General features: G+C 57.2%; 1 protein-coding gene across 3 annotated transcripts; it reads right to left on the minus strand.

Moving 5' to 3' along the window:
- Positions 1-883: 883 nt before the first annotated feature.
- On the minus strand, positions 884-8,106 carry Slc30a3 (solute carrier family 30 member 3). Of its 3 annotated transcripts, XM_052746117.1 has the most exons (10): positions 7,855-7,972; positions 4,964-5,128; positions 4,457-4,638; positions 3,837-3,983; positions 3,590-3,743; positions 3,093-3,152; positions 2,826-3,024; positions 2,498-2,603; positions 2,136-2,270; positions 884-1,168 (listed from the first exon to the last, which is right to left on the minus strand). In XM_052746117.1, exons 3-10 carry the CDS (start codon positions 4,584-4,586, stop codon positions 1,020-1,022), a joined length of 1,080 nt encoding a protein of 359 aa, XP_052602077.1. In that variant the 5' UTR covers positions 4,587-4,638; positions 4,964-5,128; positions 7,855-7,972; the 3' UTR covers positions 884-1,019. The 3 variants fall into 3 exon arrangements, with proteins under 3 accessions (XP_052602077.1, XP_052602075.1, XP_052602076.1); XM_052746115.1 differs by lacking the exon at positions 4,964-5,128 and having other exon boundaries at positions 7,855-8,106; XM_052746116.1 differs by lacking the exons at positions 3,093-3,152; positions 4,964-5,128 and having other exon boundaries at positions 7,855-8,105.
- Between the last annotated feature and the right edge of the window lie 3,817 nt (positions 8,107-11,923).

Here is an 11,923-nt window from a genome sequence, read left to right on the forward strand (position 1 = left end):
GAAGAGAGAGAGATTTGTAAGAGTCTTTGAAATGTATGGTTTTTAAGACAGGAGAGTAAGAGTAAAGAAAAGCCCTGGTATTCATAAACACCCACACCTGGACACAGGACTTGCTGTCTTTCCCAGCCCTGCAGACACAGCACAAGGACCAAGCCCACACGGGCCCTGTAACTAACAGGAGAGTGGCCTGGCCTGCTGGAGTTCTTAAGTGTGAATGTTCTCCAGGATCCCCTCCTGAAGCCCTGCCCTGCTCACAAAGGGACTCTTCCAAGTCAAGAGCCGGGGCTGGAAAGCTGGGAGAGGCTGATGGCGGTCACTCCGGATCCCACCTCCGAGGAGTCAGAGTCCAGACATGCAGTTAGATACAAGTTTATTGGTGGAGCTGCAGTGGGGTCCTCCCCCACACTAGGGGGAAGCCGAGGATACAGCACCAACAGAGGGGATGGACAGACAGACCCCTTAATGGATACACAGGTAGAGCAGACTCAGAGACCAGCACAGCCACACAGGTAAAGACACACAAGGCCACAGCACCAAAGAACACACATACACAACAGACAAAACCACAAGGTAGGACACAGGAACAAAGTGCAGGCTTTGGGGCCCCTGCATAGACAGAGCAAGGATCATGTGGGGAGGGGGCCCCTGATGACCTCCCCAGGCATAGGCACACGAACAGCACACAGACAGGCAGATGTCCCCAGCTAGCCAGCCAGCCTGCCATAAGGACACATGAATTTCACAGAAAGCATGACTCTCCAAGGCCATGTGGAACGCGGATGGTGGGGCTCCCCACACCCCACACCCCTAAACTGTTTACAACTATTCAGTCTGATCCTCCCCTCCCCCAACTTCCCTCTCATACACCACACACACACCTTTGGTCTTGACCACAGGGGCTGGGGCTGGGGCATTTGGCAGGTGGAAGGTGGAGAGAAGATGGTCCCTTCTGTGATGGGGAGGCAGGTGCTGAGAATCCATGGCTGAGTCTGGGTCTGGCAGTGGGGCGAGGGTGGGGCTCAGGCTTGGGTGGGTTCCCGGCAGTGCGCACACCGGGCCATCTCAGGCTGGTATCGCTCCACCTGCAGGGTGCAGCTGGAGAATCCAAACCGGGAATAGAGCCGCGATGAGGCTTCGGCCAGGACAGCTTCAGGGTCAGCCGTGGAGTCTGTGGGAGGGTGATAAGAGGCGGCTCAGTCCCTGGGGAGCCGGGCACAGCCGAGGGCTGTGATAAGGAGTGAAGGGGCCCGAGCACAGGACAACCCCAAAGGACAGAACAGGGCTTTTCATTTTCCTCCTGCATCACTGCATTATATGAACAGCGTAAAATTGTAAAGAAAATGTGAGGGAGACTCACTCCAATGGGCCGCGCTAGCACATCAGACCGTGCCCAGTTACCTAGTCCTTTCTGCCTTTGAGCATCAATACGCGGCTTGATAGTTCAGCAGCCACACCACCGTCTTTCCAGGACAAGCCAGATGTTAAGTATTCTGCCCCACTGTCCCTCTCGAGTTACCATCCAACATCCCACAAGTTATGATATTTTTGGCATCCAAATTGCATGCCTCTGATTGCTTCTCGCATCTGGGAGAGACTCAAAAACCCTTTGTCAGCTCATGAGTCACTGTATATATATTTTAATAGTTGAATCATAATGTAGATATAATTTATATTCAGCTTTTTTTCCCTCAAGCATTATACCACAAACATTTTCCCTAGTTGCCATACAGGCTTCATAATCACCACTTTAAATAGCAATGTGATACCCTGCTGTGTGGGGCCTGCCACAATCACCAAACTAAGTCCTGCAGGTACTGGTAACATTTTAAAGGGACCAGGTCCCCATGTGGCTTCAGAAACGGTATTGCAGTGCCCAGGCCTCCTTGTCTCCAGAGTATGTGTGTGCATGAGTATGCACACGAATGTGTGTCAGAGAGACACAGAGAGAGATCAAGAAAACCAAAACAGGTGGAGTATTTCATACGTGAAATCCCAGCACTCAGGAGGCTGAGGCAGGAGGATCTTAGGGACAGCCTGGGCTACATAGTGAGACTCGGTCTCGAACAGACAATGCCTCGCCACGCCCAGCCATCGCCACAGGTGGAAGCAGAGGGGCTGGGCTAGCCTTGACTCACCAATAGCCAGGTGTGCAGAGGCGGCGTGGTAAGTAAGCGTCAGGGCCCACAGGTGGAGATCATGGGTCGCTCGGACTCCCGGCACTGAGAGCAGTGTGTCCCTTACAGGTTCAAACCCCACGCTGGGAGGGGCACCTGCAACCAATGCCACCATGTTGCCGCCAGGGCCCGTCCAGGAGCAGCGCCGCCCCCCCCCCCCCCCCCGCCCCCCAGACTCCACTCTCCCAGTCCCGTTCTCCCCCACCCTGTTGACCCCAGGCCTCTTTCTTCCAAAAGCCCTCCTGAACCAGCTTTCTCCCAGTTTTGGAGAAGGGGTGGACGCCGAGGGAGCCCCGGGGCGGGAGCATCAATGTTGAATTCACCTTCCATGAGGATGCGGAGCACGTCTCGAAGGGTAGGGGCTGTGGATCCAAGGGCACAGATAGAGAAGAGGAAAGTACTGATTGGGTCAGCCGCCTTGTACTGAGGCTGTAGAGAGAGCAAGACCTCTTAGAGAAGGCTCTAGGGCCATCTTGGCAAACAACCTGAAGGGATCCTGAGACTCTCGCGGAGGGGGAAGGAGACATGACCCAGAGTTGGGAGAGGCTCTGCGAAGCTAGAAGCTGAAGTGAATAAGTCAGAGGGTACCAGGAAAAGGGAGGTGGGGTGCAGAATAGGGAGGGGAGACTGAAGCAGCCTCCATAACAGTACCTTGAAGTAGATGAGGATGGAGGCAACCAGGACCCCCAGGCTCTGAAGGAGATCTCCCAGTACATGCACAAAGGCAGCCCGGACGCTGGTATTTCCCAGGGACAGGGGGTATCCTTGCCCCTCCTCCAGTGGTGCATACCCTCTACCCCTAGATCCATGGCTGTGGGAGGGCCCAGTCTGGTGCAGCACAAAGGCCATTCTGAAGGAGAAGGAGAGAGGTTCAGCCAGATGATGGCCTGTTCTTGCCCCTCCTCCAGTGGTGCGTACCCTCTACCCCTAGATCCATGGTTGTGGGAAGGCCCAGTCTGGTGCAGCACAAAGGCCATTCTGAAGGAGAAGGAGAAAGGTTCAGCCAGATGATGGCCTGTTCTTGGCCTCCCCTCCGGCACCCACCTCCACCCATTTCCCATCCCAGAAAGCTAGCACTACCTCACAGAGAGAAGTTATGCTGTCAGGGGCAAAAGATACTGGACATGGGGCCAGAGGTGGGGATTCGGGCCCTGGCCCTGCTATGTGAATAGTCAGTTGGTCCCCTGGCATATCTCTTACAGGATACTGGGAAGTAAACTAGTGTTTATGGATTGATAGACTCAGATAAGACCACACTGATAAAAATAAGGCTAGTATCCAGTAAGCCCTCAGCAAGTGTCTCCCGGCTGACTGTCTCCCTCCCAGGTACCCCCAGAGAAGCTCTACTATCCTGGAAGAAGGCCCTGGCTCTCACTCTAGACCCCACTTGGTGCCCACTCCACACTGGGACATACAGCATATTGGCGCAGACAGCGATGCTCGCGGTCAGCAGCATGGCGCCCGCCTCGATATGGTAGTCACTATGCAGCAGGCGGTTGAAGGCCAGGTACAGCAGGACGCCAGTGACCATCCAGAGGGAGATCACAGAGGCCAAAGCCCCCAGAGTCTCTGCAGGGGAAGACCAGCTGTCAGGTCAGGGCCCTGAGGCACGGGCAGGGCTGGGGTGGGGGGGGGTGGGCACTGAGTCATGCAGGGCTTTACCGGAGCGGTGCCAGCCAAAGGTCATGGTTCGGGTGGCTGGCCGAGAGGAGAGCCAGAGGGAGAAGAGGCTGGCTACCATGCTGCCTACATCTGCCAGCAAGTGAGCGGCATCGGTCATAATGGCCAAGCTGTGTGCCAAATACCCACCTAGGAAATGTGTAGTATGTGAGGTGTGGAAAAGAAAGTGGAGGGTGTGGGGTGGGGACACACCAAAAAGAGACCGGGGGTTTTCTCGGGTGATAAGATTACAAGTATTTATTTTATTTTTTATTTTTTCGGTTTTTCAAGACAGGGTTTCTTGGTGTAGCCCTGGCTGTCCTGGAACTCACAGAGATCCACCTGCCTCTGCCTCCCAAGTGCTGGGATTAAAGGCGTGCACCACCACCCGCCTGATTACAGGTAATTTTTTTTCTAGTCTTTCCATAGTAATATATTTGATTTTCATAACAAGAGAATAGGGTTCTTAAAATGCCAGTTCACACAGAGCCTGGTCCACAAACGTCATGCTGGTTCATCCTGAATCTTCCCCCCCCACCCCCCGTGCCCCTCCCCATGCCCCTCCCAGCTTGCCTGGCCTAGGAAGTACAGAATATGGACTGGAGGGGTGTCCCCCCACTTACCAACCACCTCCCCGGCCATGAAGATTAAGCACACAGCACAGGCAGCATACAGTTGCCTCCGGGCCTGCAGCCTCTCGGGAGAGAGGCCTGACAGCGCCTGGGCGTTCTTATGGCAATGGCGGTGGGCCATCCCCTCAAGCTTGGCCTCCTCAGGAAGGGGCTCTGAGGGCTCTGTGAAAAGACTGAGGCGGGAGACATGTTCACCCTCGAGCTTGACCAAAGAACTAACCTGGTCACTCCCTGGCTGACAGACCCGGTGCCTGCCTGAGCAGATGGGCCCATCTCTACCCCTTTGCTAGACCCAATCATGCCCGGAGCTTTGCGGGCATGTGGGGGCTCAAATGAACACTCAAACCCGGGCTCTCTCTCCTTCCATACACAGGGCCACAGACTCCCATATCTGCAAAGTAAAGTCTAATGTTTTAACGGATGGATGTGAAATGCAAGGCTCCGAAGGGAGAGACCCGGTGGGAGCCGCACAGCCAGCAGGTGGGACTAGATACTGACCAAATCCTATACTACGAGAGGCACCCCAGGAACGGAAAACCAACGGCCACTCTTCCTGAATGACGTGAGTTCTTGGTGAATGGAACAAATGCGGACTAGACACGATGGCACACAGCAGAAGGCGGATGTTGCTGCTGGAGGAATTCTGGCGCTCTCAAATGAGCTCTAGTGAGGAGATCACAGAAACCACATGAGAAAGGCCTTGAAAATGGGGGGGGGGAGGTTTGACAGAGACAGTCAAAGAGCCAGAGGAACACGAAAAGAAGTTGGTATGAGAGCATGGTACACACAAACCCACTTCATGCATCTCTCTTAGCTTTGCTCCAACGCCTCGGTCCCCAAATCCTATCCATCCTTTCCTCTCAAGCCAGGAGATATAGGTGAGGTGCTTTGAAAGGGGAGTGGAAACTGGCGTGATGACTCATGTCTGCAGTCCCAGCACATGGGAAGTTGAGGCAGGAGGATCAAGAGTTGAAGGTTAGCCCTGAACACAGACCAGGGGAGCAAGCAGGGTTGTCACAGGAGGGGGGTTTCCTGCCAGCTACATCTGGGGTGGTACTGACAGCAATGGATTTGGAGTCCAGCCCACGTTACCTGAAGCCCAGGATGCTCACACATCCCTTGACAATAGGAATGGACCAGCCTTACCCAGGGATGCCACAGGCAGGACTCCAACTGACTGTGTTTAGGACCTGCTCTAGCCCAATCCTCACGGCCCCCACTGTCTTTCCGGTACCCCAGCAAGTTAAGGACAAATTAAAGGACCTCAACCCAGAAGACAGTCCTGAAATACAGGAGTAACATTATCCCTGTGGGAAAATGATCCCAGCAGGAGACGGGAAGGGGCGCTGGCAGCCACCTGACTGCGGAGAACAGTGCTGAAGGGGTGAGCCGAGGTTGGGGGTATCCAGCGGTTATGGGGGGAATTCTGGAGTGGAAAGGCAGGTGTATTTCTTAAATGAAAAGCCCCTTCCTAGCCTGAGAATGAATGTGCATAATTCTGGTGTCCCCAGAAGAGACAGGCAGGGTGATGACAGTGGCTTTAGAGACCCTCCCTGTTCGTTCCACGAGGAATGGCAAGCGGTAGCCAACACAAGGGACCCCAGTCTGGCGGGAGACAAATGCATAACATGACTTCTACCAGGGAGAGGCTGGGGGGGGGGGTTCTAAACAAATCACTTTGGGGCCCAGGGGAGGGAGTGACTGACTTTAATGGGGATGTAGAGGGCATCAGAGGAAGGCACACGCCATAGAAGATGCTCCTGACAGGTGGAATTACAATGACAAGGTATGCAGCTTGGAGTGTAAGTGCGGTGTTAGAAGGGCCGAGGAAAGGGGCTGAGGGAAGGGTCCACTGGTGGACCGTGCACATATCTTCAGGTTGAAATGACCTTGATGGTGGAGTGCGGGAAAGAGGGCATAGAAGAGTCTAGAATGGGTCTGCCCGGATGCTCTGCCAGGCACAGCATCAGAGGAGGGTCAGGTAAACAGGCAGGGCCTCGGAAAATCCCGCAGGATCTGGTGACTAATGGTCATATGAGGATGAAAATGGTCCAGGGGATGAAGATGCAATCTGAAGAGGAAACAGATGCTGGGCAGTTCGGAATCTGTAGCCAGCCGCCTTTCAGGCTTGTAAGACGCAACATGACCAGCCATGGCTGTAGCCACCCATCAACAGGCTGCCCTTTTGTTTCGTATCAAGTGGGCACTAAAGGGGCCTCTCTGCTGGGGTGCGGAGGGTGGCTGCATTTCGTCCAGGGCTGGAGGCTGTTTCCCTCCCTGGCCTTCTGAAATCCCCCAACAAACAACAAAACGATAATAGCGTGGGGGCAAACAGTGAGGCCTGGAGTATTCCTTAGGCAAGTGAGAGGGGCTGATGCAAAGCCAAAGGGTATCGGAAGCGATGCCAGGGCCCCAGCTGGAGCCCCACAGCTGCCCACCACTGCAGTCCCCTGCGGAAAGAATCCTTCCTTCGTTCTGACCCCATTCCCCCACCCACTCAGGTTCAAGGCCCCCCTCCCAAGGAAAGAACTGGAAACACACAGAAGACCACAACGGAGACAAAAGGAGAGGGCTGGGAGGAAATAGATGGAGGGAGATGGAAGAACAGAAAGCCAGAGACCCTGTCAAATTCCAGAGACAAACGGACGGCCAGACAAAATGGCTAGCGGAGGTGGCCGGGAGGGCCTGTCGCCGTGGCCGCTCCGAGATGGCAGGGCAGACGGAGCCGGCGGCGGCTGGCGGCGGGCGCGGGAGGCCCGCAGGGTGCGGGGGAGGTTCTGCCGCCGCCCCCGGCCCGCTGTCCCGGCCGCTCGGCGCCTCATTTCACACCTCGCCGCCCCCGGCCCCGTCTGTGCGGAGCCGGGAATACCCCCCGCCGCCCAGCCCGCACCTGCTCCTTCCTCGCCGCCCCCTCGCTTCCTCGCGGCCGCCCGCTGAGCCCGAGCCGATCCCCGGAGCCGGTGCCCACCACTGGCCGCCGCTGGATGGGGCGCCCCGAGCCCGAGGCCTAAAGCCGGGGTTCCGAGGCCGGGAGGCGAGGCTCAAGGGGCAATGCGGACATCGCCGTAGCTGGCCCGCTCGGTCCGACGGAGCGGCGGCCGCTCGCTCGCTCGTAGCCCCGGCCGGCCGCGGCGGAGGCGGCGCAGGGGTCGGGAGGCTTGGGGCGCCGCGACAGGGGACTTGCTGCACCTGGCCTCGAGAAAATGGGGTGTCGGACAGAGGCGGGACGGGGGCGGGGGCGGGCTGCGGCCGGCCGATCGGCTCGCGAAGTCTGGGGACCCCGGGGCGCTGGGGAGGCGGGCCGGGCCGGCGCTGAGACAGACAACGAAACGGACCGATGGCACGAGTCCGGTGGCCCCGGGCCGAGAGCCAGCCCAGGTCTGTCCTACCTCTTCAATCGCAGGCCGCCGCCGCCGCCGCCGCCGGCGCCGCCACGGTCTCCCGCACTCACGAGGCGGGTGGTCTCCGAGCCTCCGGTGGCCGGAGACGGCTCCATGTCCCCGCTGCCCCGGCCGTCTAGGCCGCACCGAGGGGGAGAGGCGGGGCCGGCCTTGTGCCAAATCCGAGCGGCCCGAGGACCACCCGGACTCCCCGCAGGGCCGTGGGGCCACCAGAGTGGAGGGAACTGCGGCGACTGTGGCGTTCCGAGTCCGAACTGCAGAGCCCGCGGCAGCGGGAGCCCCGCCCCACGTGGGGCGAGCTCCCCAAACCCCGCCTCCAGGCTCCGGAGTCTCTCCCTCTTTCTCTCTCCCACACTTAAGACCCGCCTCCAGGACCCGCCCCTAAATCCAGAGACCCATCCACCGGGTCACCCCCCCGCGCGCCAAATCGTGGGGTGGGGTGGGGGAACCACCACGGTGCCCTGACACTGGGGTTCTAGCCCGCGCTCCATCTCCCCAGCCCCGCCCTTGCCCGAGTCCCGCCCACCAGTTCCTAGCCTGGCTCTTCTCACCCAGGGACCCCTCTGGCACCAAACTTTTGGAAGGGACACTACCCTATGCATGAGGGCTTAGGGGCGTCGTCCCACCACCCAATCACTTTGTGGCTCTGGCCCCCACGCGGAGGCAGAAACAGGTGCCAAATCGATCTGGAGAGAAACAGAGAGAATCTGGGGTGAGCGGTGACACATTCCCAAACAACTCCAAGGACTCCAGCCAGAAATCCCACTGTGGAGGCTCTGGAATAGGAACTCATGAGCAAAATCTGCTCCCAAGCACTGTACCGCTAATTACCATTTATTTTTATACGGCGACTTCGGGTAACAAAAACCTTTCTGCTGTCCTTCAACCCATATATTATCCCCACTTTCCAGATAACGTAAACTAAGTCCTAGACCCACACAAGGTCATGTGACCTGGAACAAATGCCCCATCCTTTTCCCATCGGAATCAGATTACCGCGCCGCCGCCCGGCTGGCAGCTGAAGAGAGTGGGTTCCGATCCCCTCCCAGAGGCTGGGGCAGCCGGAGGTGCACTGTCACCTCTCGGGGGTCACCAGCCACTGTTTACTGAGGGAGGCTGCTTGGTCAGCCTGCCAGCACGTGACTCCTTGCTTGCCCACGTACTGTAACACCGTCTGGTGTGCTCATTTGGGGGGGAGGACTAAGCCCAGAGAAAGGAGTGACTTACAGCCGTCGGCGGCCAAAGCTCGAGTCGAAACCTCAGACGTTCAGTGCTCTCTGCTCCTCACACCTGCCGCCACTGTGGGATGACAAGGGGAGAGGAATTGGGTTGTGCATTCTCAGCTGTGGGGTGCTTAGCCCGGGCAGTAAACCCACCAACCGCGTCCTTTGGAACACAGCGAGCCTTCTGAATTCAAGGTCCCGGGGATCGACACCTGCCCTCAACACGCTTGTTCCAAACAATGACATCGCGTGTGCATTTCCAAAAAAAAGCAAACCAAACCAAACAAAAATGAAAAATCAAAGAAACCGTGAGCACGCCAGTGTCTGGAAGTGATGGGGTTAACCCGGGAGAGCTTCGCGGAGGAGGTGAGGCTTAAAACGGATTAGGCAAAACCGGCAGGGCAGCGGGCTGGCTGTTCCGGCGGGGGAAAGTGCGGCTAGGCTGGCGCCAGGTTTGCGGGGGTGGCATGCGCGAAGGGATGGTAGTGAGGGGCGAAGCCGAGCAGAAAAGGGTCTGCATGCCTTTGGTGCGGGTCTCAGCCCACGCGCGCCCAGGCCACCGTCGGACTTCCCTCTGCACCCGTGCCTGGGCCAAAGGGGGCTCTCGCCTCCCAATCTCCCCTACGGTCTTGAGGGCCTCAGCTCTTGTCTCTGGACAAACCGAGGGGAAGCCCCGGGCCAAGGTCACCTTGCTGGCCCACGTCAGAGCCAGGGTGGAGATCATGTCCCTGTTCAGCTAAGCCACCCGGGGCCGTCGGTTTTCTAAACTCTGCCTGCCCTGGGGTTCCCCTGATTCCAATTGCGCTGGTGGTGCTGGGGGGCGGGCAAAGAGCCATCCTGCTCTCCAGAGACCCGTGTCGCCCCCAGTGGCCAGGGCGAGCTCCAGAATGGGGGAACCGGCTCCTAGGCACGCCTAGGCCGATGACGACAGCAGGGGACGTGACAACAATGGCTTCCTCTGGGATTTCCCTTCCTGGGCAGCCCGCAGCGCGCAGAGCATCCCCGACTGCCCAGGAGGGGGCGCGGATATTGGCACGTGCCCGACCCGCCACCCGGTGGGAAGCCGGCAGGCCTGGGAGTGAAAGGAACGTCGGAGAGGATGGATGACAGCCTCTCTGTGTGTCTGGTTGCCGAACGCGCTGCCTCCAGAAGCCCGGAGTGCCGGCAGTGGGAAGACCAACAGTTGCCTCCGCTTGGGAACCTACGTAAGGAAAGGTTGGCAGTAAAACCCGTGTTTGTGCCTGCTTCTCCGGGAGTCACCAAGAGGCCCTACCGCAATTTTGCACAGGGTCCTTATGAACGACAGACCTGGGGGAATCATGCTGCACCCGGAGAGGATGTGGGAAGGCCAGTCTTAAGCTCGTGTCCCTCATGGAACTGTCAAGTTTACTCAACACAACACCTCCTACCACCCTCTCCACGACCACCCTTGCTAGGGATTGGCGCTAAAGGAGATAGACAAGGCTCCTCTCCTAATGATTTCTAGCGTTCTTTTCTATGGTCCTTTGCTAAATCAGTGTGATATCGACTCATCCACATGTCCTACTACCTGGCCGTGCTCTGCCTCTAGCAATCTTCCCTAAGGTGACGACTTACTGGTCACCTCTTAGTCCCAAAGGCTTGTCCCCAGGAGGACAATTCAGGGCCAGATTTCAGAGGGCCTCTGTCAGAACAGCCTGGAAGAAGCTGCAGGGGTATCCAGGTTAAAAATCCACCCCGGAGCAGCTCCCGTTGGGAGAGGAGGCAATGAAGTCAGGATTAAAGCTGAGCGCAGGCAAAATTCGCAATCTAAGCATGCTGCGCCCCAGCATCCCACTAGCGGCTGCCACATGGCTCTCAGTTAAGCCATTCCAAACAGCAGCGGGGCAGAGGAGGCGGGCTTTTAGTGGGTAATAAAGAGAACAGGAGAGCCTGCAACTGAAATGTCTCCTCTGCCCCAGGGAGTCTTCCCCTGGCTCTTAACTAGGTCAGGTCTCTCATTCAACACTCTCCTGGCATGCTACTTTTTCTTCCTTACTGCCTACCCCCCGGAACTGAAATTGTCATTGGACAACTGATTCTTCACCTGGCTCCCATTCTCTTTTTTCCCCTCCTACTTTGCTGACTGCCTCCTCCTCATCTGCCCAATCTTCCCCCCACCCCCACAGGGTTTCTCTGTATAACAGTTCCGGCTGTCCTGAACTCACTCTGCAGACCAGGCTGGCCTCGAACTCACAGAGATCCTCCTGCCTCTGCCTCTCGAGTGCTGGGATTAAAGGCGTGCGCCACCACCACTGCCTGACTAGTCAGTTTCTCTCGTAGACCAAGTACAGGTCGAAATCCTTCTGCTGGCCTACAAGCCCAGACACCGGCCTCATGTACCACTCCCCTGCTCCACTTCCCCAATTACTCTGGCCTCATGTGAGTCCACAAGGCTACAATATGCCAGGCACACCCCTGCCACAGGACATTTGCACTTGTCCATATCTCTCTAACCGAAGTGGACTCTGTCATATGCGCCAATGACCTGCTTCCTCATCCCTTTTCATTTAGTCCCCATAGGGACTAAACCCAGGGCCTGTGCATGCCTGGAAAGTACTCTACCATCACTATGGAGCTACAAGACCGGCTAACTAGCCTACACCCTTTTACTTATTTTTTCCCCATTTTTGCCCATCAGAAGGTAAGCTCCAAGCTAGATGTGGTGGCATTTGCTTGTAATCTTAGCACTCAGGAGGCTGAGGCAGGAGGATTAAGAATTTGAGGACAGCCTGGGCTACACAGTGAGTTCAAGGCCACACTGGGCTGCAGATAGCAATCCTGTCTCGTTTAAAAGTAAAACAAAACAGGACCAG

The sequence above is a fragment of the Peromyscus californicus genome, unplaced genomic scaffold (genome assembly GCF_007827085.1).
Source record: "Peromyscus californicus insignis strain IS unplaced genomic scaffold, ASM782708v3 Scaffold_1__1_contigs__length_55948999, whole genome shotgun sequence".
NCBI lineage: Eukaryota > Metazoa > Chordata > Mammalia > Rodentia > Cricetidae > Peromyscus > Peromyscus californicus.